The sequence below is a fragment of the Amphiura filiformis genome, chromosome 6 (assembly GCF_039555335.1).
Source record: "Amphiura filiformis chromosome 6, Afil_fr2py, whole genome shotgun sequence".
NCBI lineage: Eukaryota > Metazoa > Echinodermata > Ophiuroidea > Amphilepidida > Amphiuridae > Amphiura > Amphiura filiformis.
The window spans coordinates 51,441,139-51,466,337 of NC_092633.1; the positions used below are offsets into that span (position 1 = coordinate 51,441,139).

Below are 25,199 nucleotides of genomic sequence, written 5' to 3' on the forward strand. Positions count from 1 at the left end.
ATACATTTGTCGGGACATTTGTACATTCATTGAATGACCTTTGAAGATTTGGGTACAAAAAATCATACTCGGTAACTTGAGGTCAAATTTTGCACTATGATTATGTAATCGAGGTTATTGGACTTTGCCATTGGGATGAGGCTCTTGTGGTCCATTGATGGCCCGGGATTGATGGTGCCGACTTCAGAATATGAGTCCAAAAAAGTGAAAAATGGGGCATTGGGTATGAAAAGTACAAAAGGTACAAAATTTCCAAAAAATGGAGCAAAATGTATGCTATTGTGATGATAACATTCTAGAAAACAGGGGGTCATTGGGTAGCCGAATCTAAAAAAGAGGATCGGGTATGATTTAAAAGAAAACAGCATTGGGTATATTAATAAAGCTGGTTTCAAAAAGGGGGGTCTATTGACAAACACCCGTCACCTGTATAAAGTACCCGGGACAATAAAGAGTGCCCTCCCCGGGAAAGCATCATACACTTGACTTGACTGGTGTAAACAAAAAATGTGGGTTGCCTGCATGAACAACAAAACGGGAGGAAGTTTGTTTGCCTCGCTTTATTTACGTACAGTACTTTTTGCATCTCCTGAAGGCCTAAAAGATAAAACAAAAATGAGGAGTTCCCTATGAATGTAACGCGATTTTAATAATCATAACAACGGCACCAACTTTATTTTCATTCAGGAATTTTGCTTGCGAGAGGGCCTCAACGGGGTGACTATTTTCGGCTATGCACCAGAGTCAGAACTTACTGAGATGGAATAATAATAATTGCTTGTGTGACCACATGAAAAGCCCGAGGGGCTCCACCCTGGTGCCGCAGCCTGCCGAGTCCTTGTATCTCGACTGTGGTGATTGGTCGAGAGTTAGGCATCCCGCAAAGTAAAACGGTCTACAGAGTGTAATTGGATGCGGGGTCGTATTCGGAGGGTCATTTTGAGCTCATTCATGATTATTAAATGTTTCCTGAAACATTGGTATATGACACTGGTCATCATTCAGGGTACTGATTATTGTTGCTTGAGAATACATTAGCCATATATCCAATACTATCTATGCATTAGTTACAAACGGCAAAACATCTCTGACTTCTACCAGAAAAAACTATCAGCTACTAGTACTATCGCCGTTTGCTTCACAAGTTTATTCAACGTGTGTTGAACATTTTTCGACGCAATCATAAGAAGTTTGGTCTCGGAGTTCCCACGTGTGTTTGCATAGAACTAGGGTGAGAAAAACTTGGTTGCATTGTTTATTGCAGCAGTAGGACATTTGAAGTTGAGTTTTCGGTGTCATTAAGCATGTCTGTTAGCAGCCTTTCAGCGATGATGGAACAATATTATAATATGTCTCAGACAACAGGTTCGGTATTTGCACCATTGATGTCATCTGCGAGCCATCACGACCGTGATGATCATCATCATCGTCGCGACCATGATGAAGATGACAACGTGAATAGCACCCCGTCATCGTCACCATCACCGCGTCTACAACAGCGCGATGGTCATGGAGGATCATCAGTACCTCGTCCAGTGTCGTTGATTGGCCCTGTGGACCATTTGGGTAGAAGAGTTGACGAGATTGGATCTTCGATATCATCTCATTATCGCAGGCAGTACAGTATTGATGGTATCCTGGGCAAACAACCACACCAGCAGTACCTCAGATCACCACTGTCGTCTGAAGACAGAAGTCCAGCAGATGTTTCCTTGAAAGGTTAGTAGTATTAGTACTCTTTCTTTTTTCAGTGAGAAACACCTTAAAGAATTCTTAAATGATCAAACAAAATACTTCAATTTCAGTTCGGCCTTCTTCATGTAAGTGAATGAACAATTTGTTCCACGTGAAAAACGACGTTTGAGTGTTGTTGTATCCATCGGATGCATGGTATCCAGATGTGAGGAAACTGTTTATTCCATATTGGATTTTGTGGCGTGTGTGCATGTGTTGGCTATGCCTATATCATGAAAGCACAGAAGACACACGTCTTTGAGGCCGGCCATGGGTATGATAAGACACGACATATGAAGGTATAGGACTTCATGCAAGACATGTCTTGAGATGCCAGGACATGTCTGGCATTTATGCCACGGGTGAAAGACGAGCGTCTTTCAGGGACCAGTTGAGATATGTACATTTCTATGATAAAACGCGACATAAATGAAGGTAGGACTTCATGCAAGACATGTCCAGAGATGCCAAGACATACCTTATGCAAGCCATGTCTTTATGAATGACACGCCCTTGTAGAGCATGTTGAAGCCGGTTTTGAGTTATGTCTGTGGTATTAAAGATGCGACTAATAGTTGAATACAATGAGATATACCAGAAATATGTTTTCATGAGATATATAATACATTACAGGGAGTATCAAAATGATTGGTACCCATCAATATCCAGTGAGTATGGACAAGTATGTGCTATCAAAATGCAGTTTAACATCCACCGTATTTGCAGATTTATGCTATTAAAGGTCATAAAACTATACATTTTAATCAATTGAGGATCTAATGTTGAATCTTTCAACAAAGCTGATGGGTACCAATCATTTGATAAACCCTGTAGAACACTGACTTTATTTAAATATAGACCCTGGAAATCTAAACAACATAATTATTTCTTTGCGTTTCTCTGTATCCCCCGCAACTTTCATCATTCTTTTCATGATTGTATGCATGTATTTCAGGCCAAGGCCTATATCATTGAACATGCCGACGATGAAGGCCTATGCACATTCTGTATTTTTGAAGCCGACCTTTGCTGATTGACCTATGGAACAAATGGTCCTGAAACACAAGTCATAAACATTTCATCACTGGTATTTGTGCAAAACAATCAAAAGTACAAAACCCTTACCGAAAAGATGAGAAAAATCAACTGAGTAATGTGTCAAGGATGTATATTATGTACCCGGGGTACATGCATGGGGTACATGCACACTACACAGTGAACGAGTGAACGTAGCACTTGTTCAGTGCACAGGGGGCCATGACAGACCCCCTCTGACATTACAAAATCCACTTGAGCACTTGAATGTTTGGACCAACACTCTTGTGACGCGATCCGACCCTTCTGAAATAGACCATTTCTTTGGCGAAATGTGTCTAATCTTTTACCTTGCTGGACAAAATCATTGGGTGAATCTTATCTTGACCCAATGAATTTCAGATACGGTGAATCTTCAACCAAACAAATGATCGCAAAAGTGAATCTTGTATGTAGGCCTAGATTGTTATGTTTTTGCATATAGAAGCAAACATTCACAGATCAGGTGAATATTGACCTAATAATTTTTTCTTGTGGTGAATCTTGAACTAATATTTTTGGACAGAGAAGGTGAATCTTTGCCTAAAAATAATTTTTGAAAAGTGAATCAAGGTGAAGGGCTTGAGGAGTTCAAGACTCCCTTTGACGCCTGCATAAGAGGGGATCTCTTTAATTTAACATGATATAGGTATATGATGTTGGCCAAATTTCAATCAAATCTGCAGAACCAAACAAACATGCACAGATATCACACTTCCAAGAACAAGTTTGAAGTGACATGGGTTTCCGTCCATTGATCCGTCCACCATCATGACCATGTCCACAGAAGGGTAAGGGACGCACCATTAGATTCTCAGGGTGGGGGTAGGAAGTAAAAAAAAAAAAAAAAACTTCACCCACTACATGAGCAAAAAAAAAAACTTTCCCCACCAACACTAAAAAAAAAAAAAAAAAACCTTTCCCCACCTAACTGTGTATAATGCATGAAATTAAAAAAAAAAAAACATGCGCCTTCGGCGGCGAAAAAACTCAAACTTCGCCGCCTCTGGCGGCGAAAAAAATTTCTTCCCCCGACCCCAACTTCCTTCCCCCCCCCTGAGTATCAAATGGTGCGTCCCTAATATTCGTCAAACAGCAAAGTGACGTGATGAAACAAAAGACTTACGTAATTAAGTAAATAGGCGCCAGTAAGCAAGGAAATAACCTTAGATTTTGTCACTACACATGCACCTGTACGATGCGTCGATACCTGTGAGTATGAAAGACATACGGCTGTTCTCCCTGGTCTGTCAATGCATGATTGTGATCTCTAGAGTCAAAGGCCTTCTGAATACCAACTTCATGTAGCCCTACTACTAGTACTACATGTATCATGGTCCAGTCAGGTTGATCATGGCAATCCCAAAGAACTGCTAAACCCAGTGAGTGACAACTAAAACCCCAAAACCAGTTCTCGGAGTTGACTTGTATAAAAAGGTCTATGGTAGGGCTAACTTCGTGCAGGATCTGTGCTTCATGTAGGCCTAGCATCTTTCCCCATGTTCACAACTTAGGTAAACTAGTTTTCAAGCAATTTGCTTGTCCTGGTGTCAAAATACCTGACAAATTTTCCTTCCATCTGAATTGCGAGAAAAAAAAAAAAGGTTTTTGTTTATAGTTACCCACTTTTGTATTTATCATAGATTCTGAAGATGTTATATAGGAGGGGACCGGGGATGATATTATTAATAGCCCCATGGCCTTTTTGATGTACCTTTGTTGCCCAAGACTATTAGAGTAAAATAAACAAACACTTGATCTTGTTGATTGCATGGAGAAGATAAAGCGGAAGTAAACCATCTCATGAAGTTTAGATAAACCAATAGCCACAGGGGCGTTTTCAGTGGCTATTGTTTATGCTAATTGATCATCAGCTGTGATTAGTGGCAAAGGTTTGGTGCACGGCAGAGGCGTAGCCAAATTTTCGTCCCCTTTTGTCAATTATTTTGTCATATTAAGGGGCAAAGTCAAATGTTCGTCCCTATTTGTTAATTTTTGTGTCCGGATTCGAGGTCTTTGAGGTAGTTTGCAGAGGTTTCAGTCTCAGGCCCTTGAATCGCGTCAAAAATGTATCGTGAGAAAAGTCAACAATGTGAAGGAAAAGGTGTGAATTCACATCATGTGTCAAGTGCAACTTATGCAAAGTGTCTCCTAACGCTTCATAATCATATAGGATCCACAATATACTCATCTATCAGGGTTCAGTTCTATACCCCAATACATTTGCACATTCATTTGATGACCTTTGAAAATTTGAGTACAAAAACTCATACTCAGCAACATGAGGTCAAATTTTACACTCTGATTGTTTAATTGAAGTTATTGAACTATGCTATTGGGATGAGGCCATTGTGGTCCATAGTGTCATCTGTTTGATCTGGTACAGAGCATTTTCAATGATAAAGCAATTTGCTCAATTGCTTGTCATCTTTCAAATGGTACTATAAAACTCAACGTTTCAAAATAATGATATGAAAATCAAGGGAAACTATTTCCCTCATTTGAAACATTCGCTGATGAAAACCAGGTAGAGTCTATGGTCCGATTTTTCGAAGCTTGGCTAGTGGTCAGGCTTCTTAAGCTAAAAGGATAGCCCTGCCAATTTGGATCCATTTTATTGATTTATATCTCTTGGTCATGGTGGTGATGTATGCTAAAATTGGATGGCTTTAGGCCCGGGGCTTAAGAAGCCAGGCCACTTGTCATTCTTCGAGAAATCGGCCCTAAAACTAAAAATAATATTGCTAAGAAAGCAAATAAAAAATTTAAAAAATCAAGGGAAGTTTGGATAAAATTGAGCGAATAACTGCTTTGGAATGAAACACGAGGAGTGTTTTGTAAACACATGGATCCGGACAGCCAGGGCCTATGATATTTAGCCTGGCACAGGGCCCTGAAAAGAAGAGCAGGTCGAAATCCGGCCCTGGACAGCAGGCGAATGAGTGATGGATATCGTACATGTAGTATAACTATACTCTGAAAGCCATACAAAAACATAATACTACATGTATTAGATTAGTTTAAACACACAGTAATTCAAACTAAACATATCAGATTGACTGGCACGCGACACTTTGATTGAGTAATGTGATTACATTAGTTGTCTTTTATTAGGCATTATTAAATTAACTCATTAAGTGTTGTGTGCGCATGGAATCACTGACCACCATGCAGTCCAATTGATGTGTCTCTGGAGTAGATTCTTTTCACCCTTCATTCCTCTTGCAGATTCATTTGCTTCAATCGCTTGGCAAAAATATCGTAAAATTTGTATTTATGGACTTGTTAATACGAATGATTACAGCACAGGGCCTATGTTAATAGAGCAACGTATTTAATAAATAGGTTTAGATAATGCTTAAAACTGTACCGTGGCATGTGATTTTCCAAACTGACAGCGAGGTTCGTGTAAGCAAAGACCTGCAACAACTCCCTGTGTTTTTTCTAAACTGACAGCGACGTAAGCAAAGACCTGCAATATAGTGTCAGCCTTTGACATTGCATCTTTGTTGCACAAATCCGAGTTTGTGACGACTTTTGATTTTGGGATGATTATGTCAAGTTAAACTTTATTTTTCTGTAATTTTTTTTCGTTTTATATGCAAAAACTCCGGTCCATGTTCGAAAATACTGAAGTCTATTGCTTTGTTTAAATGTGGCCAAACGTAAACTTAAGTGCCCCGCAAGTTTAACCATAGATCCAGGAAGTGATATTCATGTTTCTTTTTGATTTTCATCTCAAGCACGATTACGATTTAACCGTAGCAAGTTGAAGTTCATTGATCCCGGTATTTCTCATGGTATTCGCGTCTGTTTGGTTTAGTAATACCAACTCCTCCTACCAAAATGTCATTTTGCGGTTCACGTCATTCAACAAAACTTCAAGATATTCTAATGTAACACTTCCAAATTATCAACTCAGAATTCCAACATTTTACCCCGACTTTTATCAGAAGCTTCTCCCGGTCGGTGAATTCTGCGTATCAAGCAGTACCCGGGGTCAATCTCCCTCCGGTTGTTAGACACTGACTATAGCATGGACCCCAATGGCCTCATCCCAATGCCATAGTTCAATAACCTCAATTAAACAATCATAGATCAAAATTTGACCTCAAGTTGCGGAGTATGATTTTGTGTACCCAAATTTTCAAAGTTCATTCAATGAATGTGCAACTCTATTGGGGTTAAAGAACTGTTCCCTGATAGATGAGCATGTTGTGGATCCTAGTGGAAATCTGTGAAACAATTCAATATCAAAATCCTCGGAGGAAATTGGACCGCATTTACGTTTGTTGTAACCGACGTAAACTTGTTCAAGTTCAATCTCATATAATGAGGAAACAGTCTTGATTTCTTTGTTTTCGTCCTCTTTGATTAGAGTCCCGTCTTTAATGGGTTTACCGACATTCATCAGGGGGGTTAAAGGCCAAGATGTCTCTTATTCCCAAAACTAATTTAGTAGGCCTATTCCGTGCCGCATTTGGTTTTATTTTTAGGTCTATGAATGATGATGCAGGAAGTCTGTTGATGTGGACAGCTACTTGTTTGATTCCTTATGTGGGTTGAGGTGACTGGACTGGATGTTGTTGTTCTGGTTTCGGGCACTATAGGGTCTATAGTATCTGGGGCACTATCTCCTGATCTTTAAAAAGGGACGCCATCCACCTACAGGATGCACCCCAGGATGCACTCCAAACCCCAAATCTAATCTAAGCCTTAGTCTTTTTTGTAAGTTCCTTAGAATCCTAATACCCATTCCTAAATCTTGCCGGTTTTAGGGCCTAATTGTTCAGTGCATGATCCGTAATTTCCACACATTGCAAATGCTACATGAAGAAGGCCTATCTGTAACTTAAGTTACGATTTGCACATTACACTACATGCACGATAATATGATACAATAAGGCATCACTCTATAGGCCTACACCAATTGCCTCATCTCAGTGGCACAATTCAACAACCTCAATAAAACAATCATAGTGCAAAATTTGACCTCCAGTTGCTGAGTATGAGTTTTTGTACCCAAATTTTCAAAGGTCATTCAATGAACACATAAATAAATGTATTGGGGTTAGAAAAATGCCCTGATATGATAGACGAGGATGTTGTGGGTCCTATAAGAACGTCGTCTTTCCAAACCCTGAAACCTATAGTGAATGTTGATATGTTTATGTGAAGCTTTACTATCTATATGATTCAACATGATTTTGATTTGATCTTCGGACTGTACTGTGATTGCTATGTGGGTCTGCCATCCAGATTCACCTGTTGTGGGTCAGATGTTGTTTATAAGATGTTTCGCATCTCATCGACAGATGATACAACAGGTCAATTTTCTGCTTGGTTTCGCTCTACGCTTCCGCTGGGTGCTAATGAAATGGGTGCATGCATGCGGCAAAACAATTTCACCATACGTCGCATTTGGGTGATCCTTGCTCTCATATATGTGCACCTCCTGATCCTGAATCTAAAAGGAGCTATAATATGCAGATAAAAATATTAAAAAATTATACCGTAGAATTCCGTCTAGAAGCATATATGCCTCTAAACGAGGGTTTTTTTTAACGAAAGATATGAAAGGCCAATACCCTTCTCAAAAACATTGCAATAGATTGGTCTTACAAATATACATGTTTTTACAGCCGCCTTTATCAGTAGGCCTAATATAGTTGTTCAAACTCCAAATAACGTTTTTGTTGAGAGTGTCTGCCTCTTGTCTCTTGTGTCAAAAAAACCTCGTTTAGAGGCATATATATGCTTGTAGACGGAATTTTACGGTATAGGCCCTATAGAAATACTTTCTGCTCTTTCGTTAGTTGACGAAAATTATGTAGGTTGACGAAAAATTATGTATAATAATATGTCTAAGATTCGGAACTTCGTTGTTCAGTGTTTTTAATTTGTGGGCCACGTATTTACTCCAAATAATCGACGCGGAATATTCATTCAACAAGTATTCTTTATTAAATTTTGTTTTCAGCGAACCTTAATAGTCCGGGAGTTCTCTAAGAATCAAATCTGAAATTCTGAACAGGTCCAACTGTCCAAGCAGGCACGTGCTAGTTAATGAGTACAATACATATTTCTCACCCTACCTGATGTTTTTCATTATGAAATGCAAGGTGTAGGTAGGCCTATACCTTTCACAGAATGAAAGTGCAACTAGTCTAGCCATTTACACATCGATTGAACCTGCTCAGGAACAGGAAAAAAAGCACCATAACACTCCATCGCAACAAGACGTAAATTCCTTTACTGGAAGGAGGTCTTGATGTCCTGCTAAAAAGCACATTGGACGCGAAATTCCAGCCGCAGTTGGACCAAGATGAAATACACAAAAAACTTAGTGCATTTTGTGTTTAGGTCTTTTCACTAGGATCCACAACATGCTCATCTATCAGGCCACAGTTCTTTAACCCCAATACATTTGCACATTCATTGAATGACCTTTGAAAATTTGGGTACAAAAACTTATACTCTGCAACTTTAGGTCAAATTTTGCACTATGATTGTTTAATTGGGGTTATTGGAGTATGCCATTTGGATGAGGCTATTGTGGTCCATAGTGTTAGGTCTTTCTGTGTCTTCATGGGTGTTGTTTTGTTCTCCAGGGTGGTTGTGTCATGGCTTACCTTTGGGGGCAGAGGTTACCGAGCACGCACACATGGGTATGGGCGCCAACAATCCGGTGGATAGTTTGTGCTCATTTTATTTTTAGACTCATGTTGAGAGGGGTTATAGGCCTGCATAATACGTTAACCAAAACAGTTTTATTATTTTGTTTTAAATATTGGATTTATTTAAGTCAAATTTTAATCTTTTATGTTTGAATTACCACTAACCGAACTTATCATACCTCCTTCCATCGTCCGGTGCATTCAAACACATCGCGATATCGGGACTATCTCTCTGCTATCTACCCCTGATAGCAAAATATTTAACGCGGCTTGTTAAATAAAGCCATGTGATATAGGCAGTGGACTTGTACTGTCAGTGCATGTTGTCCTGCCCAATATTAAATGAAATCGCATTCTTCAGCAGCAAATGAATGTGATTTCTATAATGGTCTTTTCAAATGCAATTGGAGAAAAACGAAAAATATACATTTATACATGAACATGAAGTTAAAATGTTCCAGGCCAATAATTTGATGCAGATAATTATTAAAAAATGGTGTAAACTCATAGCTATTCCTGAAGTGCCTTTCCCTTGTCCTAAGTATCTTGTGATTTTATAGGATTATTGATTAGAGTTGTGCCGAAAGTTAGGTTAGGGTTAAGACTGTGGGTAGGCCTAAAATAGAGTTAGTTCAATTTTGGAATGAGGGGGGGGGGGGCAAAGGTCCCATGAGATAGGCCTATTTTTTTGTACAAAAGATGGACAGGTGAGCTGGTTGTTCAACCAAACAACAGCTGAAACCAAGGGCGGTAAAAGATACCAGTTCACCGCTCGCGTCTTCCCGTTGTATCAGGTGTTGTTTAGAATCGGTTCAGCCTTTGAGATTGAAAGTACTAGTATGGACAGATTCATATTGCATGTATCTTAGCATGGTTTGTGATGATTCCTAGCTCCTCACAGGGAGTGTGTTTTCGTTTGGCCCTACCCCACAGCGACATTTCAATTATCTCAAACTGCGGGATAGACGGTCCAAAGCGACCGGTATCCCGCGGTAGATCTTGACTACCCGGTGTGTGGGTGGGTCGATGGCTGTGACGGGGGAATGGGACATGCCGTGATCCTCTTCATAAGCCCATGTTCTATCCGTTGTTTAGAGATAATTTACTGTTTGTTTAATATGATACGTTTTACACAGGTACTATATAAAGTACTGTTTGCTTTAGATTATTTTGATATTATTGATACGATCAACATTATTAATAAAATATCTGTCATTAGGGCTGTTTGTCAGGCCATTACGGAGTCACTCAATCTCAAACGTGAGGGTTGTCATTTTTACCCTTTATATATTTGCACGTACGATGATTGACAAAGTGAGGTAGGCCTAACGACCTACCAACTAATAACAGGCCCATTTTAACCATGAATCATAATAGATGTCGTCATGTTGCCTTCTATACAGGGAGAAAGCCGAGAATAGGCATAAAGCTAGGCTAGGCTGCGACAGTTTATTACGATGTAGTCTGCTGAGGGTTCGGCGTTACCCCACGCCCACCAACTGTAAATTGATGCGTAATTATGGTCTTGTCCTCCATAATTAGGATTGAAGCATTGGGCCTGAGGCTCCCCCGAATGGCAAATAGAGTGTTATTTGCCGAAATATGGCAAATTGAGTGTCATTTTCCGAAATTTGACAAATTGAGTGCTATTTGCCGAAATATGACAAATAGAGTGTTATCTGCCGAAATATGGCAAAAAGAGTGTTATTTGCCGAAATATGGCAAATTGAGTGTTATTTGCCGAAATATGGAAAATTGAGTGTTATTTGCCGAAATATGGAAAATTGAGTGTTATTTGCCGAAATATGGCAAATAGAGTGTTATTTGCCGAAATATGGCAAAAAGAGTGTTATTTGCCGAAATATGGCGAATTGAGTGTTATTTGCCGAAATATGGCAAATAGAGTGTTATTTGCCGAAATATGGCAAAAAGAGTGTTATTTGCCGAAATATGGCGAATTGAGTGTTATTTGCCGAAATGTGGCAAATTGAGTGTTATTTGCCGAAATATGGTAAATTGAATGTTATTTGCCGAAATATGGCAAAAAGAGTGCTATTTGCCGAAATATGGCAAATAAAGTGTTATTTGCCGAAATATGGCAAATAGAGTTTTATTTGCCGAAATATGGTAAATTGAATGTTATTTGCCGAAATATGGCAAAAAGAGTGCTATTTGCCGAAATATGGCAAATAAGAGTGCTATTTGCCATAACATTTGCGCGCTCTCCCCTTCAAAAACCTGATTTCGCCCTTGTTTGGAAGAGTATTCATCAGGGTCAAATTTACCTTTTCAGGGTCATGGGCGAGGCTAAAATGAAGGGGCTATCCAGATCCACGTGTTCCCCACCACACCACACCCACCACCCCTCTCCCTGTATTACCCCGGGGTGTATTACGTATTTGTCATTCCAAGCCAGTGCTTAACTGATTTTCCCACTTTGTTTCCTTTTTGTTCATCCTCCAAAATGTTGGGGGCTCTATACATTACTCCTACGATATGTTTAAATGTAGGTCCATTTAAACAGCTTGCTGACTCACTAGGATCCACAACATGCTCATCTGTCAGGGGTACAGTTCTCAAACCCCAATACATTTGTACATTCATTGAATGACCTTTGACGATTTGGGTACAGAAACTCATACTCTGCAACTTGAGGTCAAATTTTGCACTATGCTTATGTAATTGAGGTTATTGGACTATGCCATTGGGATGAGGCTCTTGTGGTCCATAGTGACTGTTCATGTTTAAAACATCGATCTGTTTCATGTCTTATCTCAGACCACGATGACGGAAAGTTCAACAGAACATCACCTGCTGGGATTCAAGATGATACAATTCTCCAAATATGAGAGGCAGGCAAACCTCAGCTTGATCATCAACTGTATGAATATCCGGGGGGGGGGGAGGGGGTTGGCTCAGGTATTTTACATGTTCAGTGGCGTATCAGGGTCAGTTGTCTGAGGGGGCAAAGATAAAAAAAAATCACTGTTGGCATCATTTTGGATAGAGAAGGCCTGCAATCTGGACATAAAATTGGGGGAAAACGATGTCTTGGCTGATGTTTTGTCCAGAGTTGCTTGCTTATTGTATCTTCTCAGTGTGTGTAAAGAACTGCCAAGCAAAAAAACCAAAAAATTCCTTTAAAAAGGAATGTGCGTGTGACATGTTGTCATTATGAAGTGTTGAAATACAACTTTAAAAGTTGATATTGTTTAAGTTAAAAAGAGGAAAACAAATAGTTTTCATTACATTCAAACTTTCTTCTTTTAAGGAGGAGGGCCTGATGCTACACCTACCACCATACACCACCACCTTACTACCCTAATTACCCACCATCGTACCCAACACCCTGACCCCATTATCCCCACCACCCTAAACTTTACCCCAACCACACCCTACCCCACCACCCTATCCCACCCCTGGCCTCACTATTCCCACCATCATACCCTACCCGACCACCTACCACCCTACCCTACCCCACTACACTATACCACGATACATCACCACACCTACCACCCTACCCACCCTTATATACCATCATTTTACACCCCCCTCACACATACACCTACACCCCGACACACCCCAGTGACCATTCTGAACATAGTTCAGGCAAGACATTTCACCTTTGAAAACTTAGTTGATAAATAAAAGGGCCTTTGAAAGCTTAGTTGATTAATCAATTAAATTAATAATATTATTCAATCAATTAATAATACGCAGCTGAGCAATTGCACCATTGATGATGCAGTTGCCTATAAATTATTGCTTATTATCCAGCAACCTTCAGTTGAATGTTGTCCTTTGTGACTACTGAGTATTTGAGTATCTGTGATAGAAATGAGGTGGAACACTTGTAAACGCTTCTGTATAGTGCAAGAACTATAGTATAATACTATGTCGATTGACGAAGGTGTGTAATTGAAGCGAAATATCTGGAATAACTTGATCTGAACTACACAGTGTTGACAGGATCAGGATGCTATTGCATACCGACTCGTCTGTCGCGCGTGTATAGGAATTATTCAATCCTTGCTTCGCCGTATCCTCAGGGTTCGGGAGCCAAGACTTATGAAGCATGAAATGAAGCCATTATGAGGTTACGAGCACTTTCTATATCAACAACCTGCTGCTGAAGTCTGAACTTGTACCACTTGTACCAAGTATGCAGAATAGAGTGTTAGGCCACAGATATTGTCCATATCCAGAGAGCTTCGGTCCAGCCCTTCGGACTGGCCTCGCGCTACGCGCTCGCTAAGTCCGTGAGGGCGGGCATATAGTTCAAACTATTCTTTTTCTAATCCTTATGATGATAGAACGACCACTAGAAGAAAACATTATGGTATGGTTTTAAACAATATACTTTCAACCGAAAATCTTTCTGTTACCGGTCAAAACATTGTTTTAACTAAATTGACTGGACATGATTGGTTGCTGACCTGCGCAGTACAGCATTTTTGGTCTGGTTGATAGTACGTCATACGCAAACTAGTCTTTTTAATTCGGTCTTCAATAATATTTATATGTTAACCCTCTTCACACGGGCGTCGACTAACGACAAGTTCCAATTTTTTGTTTATTCAAAAATTTCAGAATTATAAATTTTCATGACCATTTGGAATCGGCATGAAAAATGCATTAAAACGAGTACAAACAATGATATTGGTTCAGTGGTTCTTATGACATGTATGATAGCTCTTGATATTTTGAGAAAATATCTCTAGCCAGCACGAAGAGTACAAAACTGAACTGCGGTCTACTGATATCCATACTTGAGTCTACCGAAGGTACTTGCCTATAATTTAGACCATGAATATGCATGTTTATTAAGAAGATTGTCATTTCTGTGTAATACAGCAGACAGTCTATATATTAAATACTGGTTTACAAAAAAGTTATTTTCGCACGGACAGAGACCTGCAAATTCTCAAGGTGTTTATGAATGAATATGATTGGTCAACAAAGTCTTTTTGTCTTAGCATATTTACAAAACAAGTGCACATAAAGCTTAATGTTGGTTCTTGGTTGTCATTTCCTGTGAATGCCTAACACTCGTCGGAGAGTGTTTTAATGTGCTCCCATAATGCACTAGTTTATGCATCCAATTACAACGCATTCTCTCCAGTTGAGAAGTTGTGGACACCGGGGTTCAAAATTATTAAAGGGTCGCGGAACGTTGAACTTTAAGGACAAACTTTAATATTCATGGAACTTCATTTTGTTACCGGGCATCATGCGTAGGCCTATAGCATTTTAAAATATATAGGCGTAATTCAAGCAGAACATGCGGGTCGGGGGTAGGGCCTCAACACTGCAGTGGGAACTCTTTGTTACCTGGGGGACACTGACTCGAATTAAGAAGTGACGGGATGTGCGGACAGCAGTTTGAAACTATAGGGGACTTTCGGTGAGAGCCTAGACACCGAAAAAAGGCTTCCAGTGAGAAGGTCGATCGCGAAAAAAAGGGGGGGGGCTTTCCGTGATACTGTGGAAAAGCTGACAAAAATTTTTTAAATGTTTGGAAAATTTGAAGAAAAATAATGAAAAATGGTGTCATTCAGTGAGAGATTATCAGTAATTAGGGGTCTTTTGGTGATAGGAAAACACTAAAAAGGAGGTCATTGGTGAGAGGGAGTTCAGTAAAACAAAAATAGGGGCCATTGGGTGAGAGGGAGTTGAAAATTGGGGGTCAATGTGGCCGCACATGCCCTTAGTGAGTGCCCCTGGGTTGTTTTGCAACAGAGACCTGGGCCCCGAAGAACAAATTATGGATCGATTCATAGTTCCATTCAGGGTTCCATTGAAATTATTTTCCTGGTAAAATGCGAGGAGCGCAGTGAATTATGGGATTGCGTTTATATTCCCCTGCCTATCACCCATCAAACCACTCGACTGGGCGGCTTAGTTGCCCGCCAAATAAATAGACACCAAGCTGGGAAGTTGATTATTACTCCCATGTCATTTTATAGGAAAATCCGGTGAACTTAGACCTCTGGTTTATTTGAGAACTCTGTTATCGTGGTAACGTATAGTAGCAAGCTGGATGTCAAGTGAAGACGGTGAATTGAGAGTGTTTGTCAACGAGTGTTGAAGTGAAAGTCTCGCGTCGTACTCAGTATAGGAGATCTTCGAGATCTAGCCATATTTGACTTCAAAAAGTAACTTTTTCATTATCGGGTTTAACATATTGGAGTGTTTATATTGGACTTTATAGATAATCAAAGTTTTTCTAAACTCTGCATTGAAATTGAAAAAGGTAAGCCATAGCAAATCGCTGGCGTCCATGTAGCCGGTGGCTGCAGCTGCAAGGGTCCCCGGCAAGGGTCTTTCTGCAAGTAACGCATTAGGCTATATCCTGACAAATTGTATAACCCATGCATGATTGAACTTTTCGCGGAAAACCGTAGGCAAACTAAAATCATACGTTGGAATGTATATTCTCTTTCAGAAAAAAAGGCAATTAATTCTTGGACGCCATTCAGATCGCGTGGATTATAACGTTATATAGGGGCCTCTACATAAGCCTACAGGTCCGAACGCAGTATTTTTGTGCTGAATTTTCAACAACAAAAATTCGCCTGCAAGTTGCATGCACCCCGGCATGCACCTGCAGCTCATCCCAGCGTACGGGCTTGTATGGGGAGCTAGTTATATAACCACTTTGTTCAAGTCTTAACTTCAACATACATTATCTCTTTTACAGGTTCTGAATCCCCACACAGTGAAGGTGCTACCAGTCCCAACCCTCGACCAAAACAACCAGAGCTCTTGAACAGACACCAACCTCCAAAGGATCTCAGCAGTCCAGAAGAGATGGCCGAAATAAGAGCAGCACCTTTAAAAATCGACGTGTTCGATAAAGGCAGTTGTCCGCCAAGGGACACTGCAAGGACTTTAGAATGCTTCAATAGAAGCGACGATAACGAATCCAGAGGATCGGCGTCACCAGAGCACAACAACAACTACCCTTCTCCAGGTTCTGCCGAGAGTGACAGCAAGAAGAAGAGACGCAACAGAACGACGTTTACAAGCTTTCAGTTGGATGAGATGGAGAAAATCTTCCAGAAGACGCATTATCCAGATGTGTATTGTAGGGAACAACTTGCATTGAGATGTGATCTAACTGAAGCAAGAGTACAGGTCAGTAATCATGGTGTATCTCTAAGAAACAAGGTTATAAATAGATCTCCTCTCAGGCCAGGAGAGCCCTCCCTCTTGAACCTCTCAAAAAGGTTCTTTAATTTTGGAGAACCCTTAAAGGTTCTCTAAAGATCAGAACCGAAAACGGTTCTGTATCACATTTTTGGGGCCATTTTCGATTTTTGGTTCTTTAGAGAACCTCTAAGGGTTCTCCTCTCTAAAAGGGTTCTCCTGATTAGACCCTTTATAGAACCTATATTTCTTAGATTGTGGTTATTCAGATTGATATAGCCTCGCTCATGTAGAGAAAAACCAAAATAAAATCAAGTCTATAAATTCTGCTTATTCCTTTATGTAATTTTCCACGAAATTAGGGTTAGGGACAACTTAAGGTTAGGATTAAGGTTAAGATTAGGCTTATTATAGGCTTAGGGTTAGGAATTGAATTAGTAAATAATTACATAAAAAAGATCGATCACAAATCTCTTCAGTAGTTGCTGTAGTGTCATCAGGTGTGGACGATATCGAGGGTTTTAGATCAGAAGGCCTTATCTGCAATAGCTGCCAGGTGCCAATTTTTAGATAGTGTACAATGTAGAATACAGAAAATGTAAAGATGTACATAGGGCAGCTATTGCAGGAAGGGCCTTCTGGCTCTAATCACGATCGATTAGATGGTTTTCAAAATGACCTGTTGGCTCTTCACACCAGGAAAACAAGAACTGTCTTTAAAAAAGACAACGCCATGGATGAAGATCATGTTTCAAAATATTGCATCAACTCGTGGTTGTCCTGCATCTAGTATACATGTACCAGGGAGAATACCATCAAAAGAAAAGCGAGATGAGCTAATTTGCATAACTGCTAATTAATTATGTGTATGCAAATTATGGGCGGCTTCACTATATAATACCGGGTACATTACAACATTTTAGAAACACTTTGACCAAGTTTCAAGGCAAAAGTATGCAAAATAAAAGAACCTGAACATTTATACATGGATTTTTAGCAAAATATTGGCAAAAATTATATGTTAATGAGCTTCTCCAGTCATTTTAGCTCATTAACTTTATTGATTATTGATAAAAATAAAAGATATAAAGTAAATATAAATTGATATAGGCCTATGTTGAAAACCGTATGTCCGATTTGTTTCAAACAAAAGGCATATTGCTAAGTGTGCTTTGCTCTACTCAATTAATCTGTTAAAAACATGCTTAGACCACTTCCATAATACCTCCTATACTACCTTAAAAATTAACTCTTCATGCTCTTGGAAGAAAAGTCCCAGCATGCAGGTTCTCAGGCATGAGAATTTTCAGGTTTAAGCCTGAATTCTGGTTTATTTTGGTCCAAATTTCCGCACTTTCTTTTAACTCCAGCCCGTTTTTTTCACGCGCTTTTTCAGGCTTTTTAAAACTTTTCAGGTTTTTTCATGGATGATCATTCACGATTGTTTTTTACTATGCATCTAACTAAAAATAAACAGAACTAAAGATGCTACAAACAAACAAACAAACAAACAAATTATTTCTGGCCGTTGAAGAAGAGCTGCATAGGCCTAGTACATGTAGTTTTTTTCTTGACTGAAAAGAATATGCACGCATCATTTTATGTATACCAAATCAAGCCCCCGTTCACACATCATAATCTTGCATGTCTTGTTTACTCTAAACTGACGTATAGTATGTATTTTGGTAATAGCCAACATAATGAAGGTGTAAGACAACTTCCACAAACACTCTGTCAAATAATCCCATGATACCGCGCGATACTTCCGTTTCATACAAGGGTCAATGACCTATGTCATTAATGCTCATTTTCTTAAAGTGGCGCCAACATTAAGGGATCGGATAGCAACGTTTTCACAGTGGTTTTTTTTAGGTGTATGAGAGCATATCAGACACACCAAAAATTTGTATTGTATCGTGAATTTGAAAAAATCTAAATTATTTGATATCATCTTCATATTCAGAATGCAAAGTGTGTCAGATCAGGGATGGTCTGATGTACTCTCAAGCACATAAATAATACAATGCATAGGTGGGTGACCTACCCCTTAAAAGTGGCGCCAACGTTAACCAAGAAAATCAGGAAAGATTCCGTTAGATTCATTAATATTGTCGTAGTTAGAACTTCCAAGGAATAATCTGCTGTCCTAGGTGTGTCTTCCTTTACCAAAGTGATGATATCCGCCCATGTGTGGTAGAAAATAGGGGTCACGTGATCCTTTAAATGAGGTGTAGCTTTACAAAAAGTATAAAACATGCTTTAAAAAGTACAGTGTCATGATTTAAAGCGTAGCATATGTCTTGAAAATGTATTGTATAAACAGGACACTGACCATAATCAGGACGCGCATCTCTTTATGCATTGTTAAACACCTGGTTTGACGAGCCAGGAGAGATAGATCAGATGTTAAGGTGAAAATCAACATTTTTTTGTCACAAAAATAACACTTGAAAAAAAAGACCCAAGGTTGATACAATTGCTTTTATACTGATTTCTGTCAGATTGTTGAAAGTGTTAAGGTGCTGCGTCTTAAACGGCATACCGCGGTTTGTCAACTGTTTTGAATACGTAAATGACTTTTGGCGCATCTCCGCAAAGTACTTTTTAAGCATGTAAAATATTAAGACTTCTACTCGTGGTCCTGTTCTTATTCAGGCCTATGGTGTTTCCCTTATATTATCCAAGGCTGATCTTCTTATCATAGGCTACAGTTGGCGACGCCCTCCTAATTTAATTGAAATCGTGGTCACTTACGTTATCTCAATATGACTCGAACCCCCAACCTTTTGTTTTTGAACCTACAGTGTGATCGAAGCCCGGGGATCGAACTGTGTCTTGGGAACTGATTAAGAAATGGATCTTGAATTGAACATGTTGAAAACTGATTAAAAAATGTTGAAATCTTGGGAACTGATTTTTTTTTGGTTTGTGAACTGTTGGGAACCATGTTCCAACTAGTGGTCTGAAGATGGGGATCTTTAATGACCGCACATGTTCTAATCCTTCCGCCTTTTAAGGGTAGTGTTCCCGGAGTTTGGATAGTTGGTTGATTGGCGCAGTGGCGGGTTGATTGGTTGGGTCCGGTGGAATAATGTTCAATCATGTGGAACGGGTGCTTTACCATGTTTACACTGGTTTACACGTGTCTTATTCTCGGTTTTATGTAATTTGATTTTTTCATAATTATAAGTAAATGTAAATGATCTGTTACAAAGAGGATGGTCCGCTCAACAACCGCATCCCCACTTTTTGGTCGGCGATCAACAACCGCATCTCAACTTTTTGCACGACACTCCAGTACTCCGCATTGAAGTCCGCAGGTCAAGATCATTAAACCAAGGTGGAAATAGAAATCTTTGAATCCATTCAGTTTTTATCACGAAAATAATGTTCCGGTCCACTGAAGTATACTCGTAGGCCTAGTTTAGTCTACATGCCAGTGTTTTCATGCCAAAATACCGTTTCCCATTTCGATCTAATTGGCAAATAATAGTCCCAATTCTTTTGTAATTAATTCGGGGATGTTTCGGTAATTGCCTTGATTGTTTTTCCATATTTTTGCTCAGTAGGTTTTTCATGTGAACAACATCAACAATCAACACACACAACTCCATTGTGAGCCATTCCGCGCATCATACCATGATTTATTCGTCCCAAGTACCAAGTTCATGTGCGACATAGTTAAAAGTTGACGTTGAATGGAAATTAACATGTGGACACAGAACCGAACACCGGGGGATGGGGGTAGCGGTATGTGTAATAAAGACTGTGAACAATCCGCCATGTTCTCTCCTGAGACTACTTGTTTTTCATTCAACAGATCGCCAAGGTGAAATTGAAGCAACCTCTTGGGAGAAGCGCGGGCAAATGTCTGGCAGAAGGCGATAATAATTCAATAGTCAAGTTCACCGTACTATAGTGGTATACTAGAACTTCAACAGGCTTCTTGGGGTTGGTGCATGTGTACTATTTTGAGCTTACCATGCTTACTAGTATTTGGAAGTGTTTAAACGACTGACACATGTAGGCCTACATATTCAACTTAACAGATAAACCCATCTTCTAAAGTTTTGGGTTTTTAAATAAATTGTGTGCAGTCCGCGTCCGCTGCTGGCGTGCAAATTTTCCCGTTTTTTGTATCAGACATTGTAGGTCCTAGGTCTACATATACTAAGGTTTAGGAGAAAGAATGACACGTTTCTTCTTCTCTGGTGAACTTTGCTTTTTGCCCTTTATATCCTGTTTTACATTGTTTTATCTCTGAAATTCGTCTTTCCAATGTGGTTTTCACTCGATCGTGTCTATACGTTTGTTCATGGTTTGTTTGACCGCGAGAACACCGACCCTTCTTGATTCTGCTGGTCACTGCCCTAACCTGCCCTACTGGTGCATGATCCTATATCACGTCCCTGGTCCTATACCGTTTTTGAGTCCATATTTCACTCAATATTCCGTCCAACATCGCCTATACAATTCCCATTGGACATGGTCACGATCGGAGCATGACCAGAGTAGGTCACGATTTACTAGAAAACAAAAGAAGAAAGGCAGCGTAATTAATCGTTTAAATTATTGTGCACCGTGGCCGTGCACGACATGATGAATTTGGACACGTTTTAGAGCCGATTTTGACTGATATTTAAGGCCTATCAGTGGTAGACCTAAAGTTAACCCACCCACACATCCTTTTAGTAGGGCATATATCGCCAAATTACCAGTTACGATTGCGATCCAATCTTGAACTATCTCTATCCAGTATAAGGTGGAACATGACCTTCGCCAAAATGCATAGATTGTACACAAATGAGACAAAGGTCATGTTACCAACTTATGGTAGAACATACATTAGTTGCTAGAGATCATTCAGAGAAAGATTGAACATTATTTCGGACAGAGTGTATATATATATAATGAGCAGGGAATTGCCACTAGTATGAGATAGCAAAGATTAATTAATGGGGTCATGTTTCACTTTATACTGGACATACTTGACAGAAGGTGAATCTTCACTTTAAAATCCTTTAAAAAGGGATGAGCAGCGACAAAGTTCATGGCTTTATGGGGAACAAATTTATAGTAATGTTTGAAGAGTCAACCAAAGTGAAGGGGTAGGTTCGGTATTTTGAAGAGTGAACCGAAGTTATAGACTTGCTTGAAGAGACTCCCTTTGACTATTGCATAAATATTTTCTGTGAAGAATGGCAACCTCTATATAAAGGGTCACATGAACTATTTTTGTCGACAACAAGAACATTCATAACTTGAATAATTATAGTTTTCGAAACATGTCATTTTCCATTTCAAAAAACAAGGTACTTGTCATATGTATTTATGAGCACCAACTGTGCCTTGTTTTATTGCACTCGTAAATAGTGAAGCTAACGCCACATCGTACATCAAGCAAATCCAAGCGGGCCCATTTTACGTGCCTTTTCCCTATTCTTCTGACAGGCCACATATGAAAGATTCCAATGTTTTGATGGCATGTTTGCCTGATTGGAATGGATGTTTTCCAATTTGGCAACAATGTTATCTCATTATAGTTATTACACTTTGGGAGTATGTTTCCGAGTTAATATGATTTACCCAGTAGAATTATTGTTGTGTGCGATATTTTTGTTGATGAAAAACAAACTGTAGGGTCTAATAAGGTACATTGATCACCCAGCCGTGAATGAAAAAGACGGCACATTACATGACTACTATTATTTTCCTCATTTTCAAATTCGATTGACATTTGTCACGCCAAAATTCCCTGGTTGCCGAAATGCCGGTATTCGATCCGAGTTTTTACCGAATTACCGGCATTCGGCACTCCGATATCTGACGTGCGCAGTTGGCATGCCATTGGAAAGCGCCACTACATCTGTACGCAGAGTCTTCCGTAGACATCACGGTAGACAGCACGAGAAAGTCTGGTAGGATTGATCATTGAGACTGAGAATTGGCGAAACAATTATATTCTCGTCTCGCCTGCGTGCCGAAAACGGTGCTGCTAGAAGTAAGCGGGATCGGGAAAAAAATTCATTGGTAGTTTTATTTAAGGAAGTTAAGAAATACAAATCATTTTGCCGAGTTCTTGATTTAAGTTCGAATTTCGGCAGGTCCCTTGCAGGCCAAATTGCGTCCAAAGTTATAGCTATAGGTAGTTTTTATTTTTGTTTCGTGAAGTTATAAGTTGAAAATCAAAATTAGTATTTAGCCTCACGGCGACACCAATTTTGAATTCATAGAAATATGCCGAATTGACGGCTTGCCGAATCCTGACATGGACAGCTATAGCCTCGAAAACCCCCGGTTTGAATATGGCATAGGCCTATGTTTGTTTTGTTTAACTGTTTACTACCCGCCATTTTTGCACCAACGTAGACCTATTCGTCACCCATGGCATAAAAAGATTTTGCTATAAAACGTTCACTATCTCAAGATGTAATTTCGGTTGGGTCATATCATTTGCAAAACAATGTAGGCATGCCGCGTACGTGTGCAGCAAATTCTCTCCAATAAATTGTCTGAATTGTGATGTTGCCGATCTGGCCCCGTCTGAGTAGGATTGGCTCTGTAGCTGTTATACCGCCACCATCTGATAGAGTTGAATAATAATTGACATTTTTACACAGCGTGTAAACATGGTAAAGCATTATAACCTCATATAAATAATTAAGTAAAATTTACCTTACTTAATTAATGTAGAATTTTGCTTTAAATTACATTTAAGTTATTACATAAAAGTTAACAGTCCATGCTTTGATTAGTTTTTGAAACTTTTAAATTACTACAAAAAATTGCAGGCCTGATACAAAAAATGTTACATCCCTCGGTTTCTGAAAACTAAAACTGCTATCTTCAATAGGAAATGAGCTATTCTTATCTGAGATAGGCTAGGGCTGAGACAAGAATACCAAAAATTATTGTCTCAGGGGCTTTATAGGCCCTACATTTGTGTTGGAAAGTATGGATCCTTCAAAGACCCCTGATCTTTAGTAGCATCAGGGATGTCAAAAGTGACTTACTTCAGTTCTGATAATCTTTTGATTACTCTTTTAAATCAAAAGATAGGAAAAGGTAAAAAATACGTGGAGATGATTTAAAGGAAATATGAAATAATGTGAAACAAACGTGGATTGTCTATATCACTAGGATCCACAACATGCTCACCCATCAGGGCACAGTTCTTTAACCCCAATACATTTATACATTCATTGAATGACCTTTGAAAATTTGGGTACTAAAACTCATACTCTGCCACTTGAGGTCAAATTTTTCACTATGATTGTTTAATTGAGGTTATTGAATTATGGCATTGGGATGAGGCCATTGTGGATTGTCTATATGATTGATAGGTTGAGCAAGCTCCCCCAAATCATAACCGAGAACAAGATTCCGGTTTTGATTTTATGAGCCACGAGAGTACAGTAAATGCTAACTCACAATATACCCATGGGAGATCACATATGGAACATGAAATATCTGAACAAGTTCAAGTTCAACTTCTTGTTTTCCTTTTGATTATTCTGAATATGTACTTTTTCATAAACTTGAAAATGGTTAATTTATTTGGGTGTTGATACACATCGAATGTAAAATATTTTTGGTTTGTGCAACTACATAAATTTCCGACTGCCATTTTTCCAGTGCCGTTACTTTCCACTTTTGGCTTGCCGTGGACACTGTCAAAAGACATAGGGAAAAATTACCGAAAAATGGCTTGTACCCCTATCCTAGTTGTTGCCCCACCTCACCCCCATAAAATGACTCACGCTACGCCATTTTGGCTGATGAACAGTCACCAAAGTCAGCAGTTGCTTTACACTGTGATTCTAAATAAAGTCCTGTGAAACAAAATATCTTACAACACAAAAGTGGCGCAAATCATCTTTGACGGAAAACACGTTCGCTGCGCACTCTAAATATCCCGGCTAAATATCCTTCGGCATTGTATCAAGTTCATATTAAGATTACAATAAACATATGATGTAAACCCTTACACTGTACTTTTAAGAGTATTGAAGTAAGAGTCTTGATGTGGAATTAAAAGGCCCGTTCAGCGATTTGCTGAACCAAAAGCAGAATCAAAATTCAGAATTTTGTATTTGATCATGCTGAATATGTCTTAAGTATGTTGTAGGTTAAAGTAATGTTCCGATTTCTGTTTGAAAATAGTAAGTTCCCAGAGTAAAATCACAGATATTGGAACGCATGTATCTGTGGTAAAATTCAAGCTACTTGTCTGTCCCAAAAGACCTCTAATTACTATCATGATATTGGATCATGGATACTAGCGATATCTTCTCTTATATTGCACTACAAATTCAGGGGACCCCCTGAACTATAGCATCAACTCGTCCTCGAATTGTGAATGCTTTATCTGTTTATGGTCATCATCATCGGGTACACCCCGCCAGTCCGAAACCCCGTCAGTCCGAACCACCGCCAGTCCACAGATTCTATATAATCTGTGGCTAGTCCGAATTTTAAGCTTACCTAACGCTAACGCTAACCTTAAACCTAAACCTATAACCATAACCCTAAACTTAACCCTAACCCTAACCCTACCCTAATCCT

At 39.3% G+C, this 25,199-nt stretch overlaps 1 protein-coding gene across 1 annotated transcript in view; it reads left to right on the forward strand.

Annotated features, from left to right (window-relative positions):
* Positions 1–801: 801 nt before the first annotated feature.
* The window catches only part of LOC140155569 (uncharacterized), a 31,923-nt gene continuing 7,525 nt past the window's right edge, over positions 802–25,199 (forward strand). The window contains exons 1-2 of the mRNA XM_072178456.1: positions 802–1,719; positions 16,186–16,622. Coding sequence (XP_072034557.1) covers positions 1,305–1,719; positions 16,186–16,622 — 852 coding nt within the window. The 5' untranslated portion in view covers positions 802–1,304. The remainder of the gene's footprint in view (positions 1,720–16,185; positions 16,623–25,199) is intronic.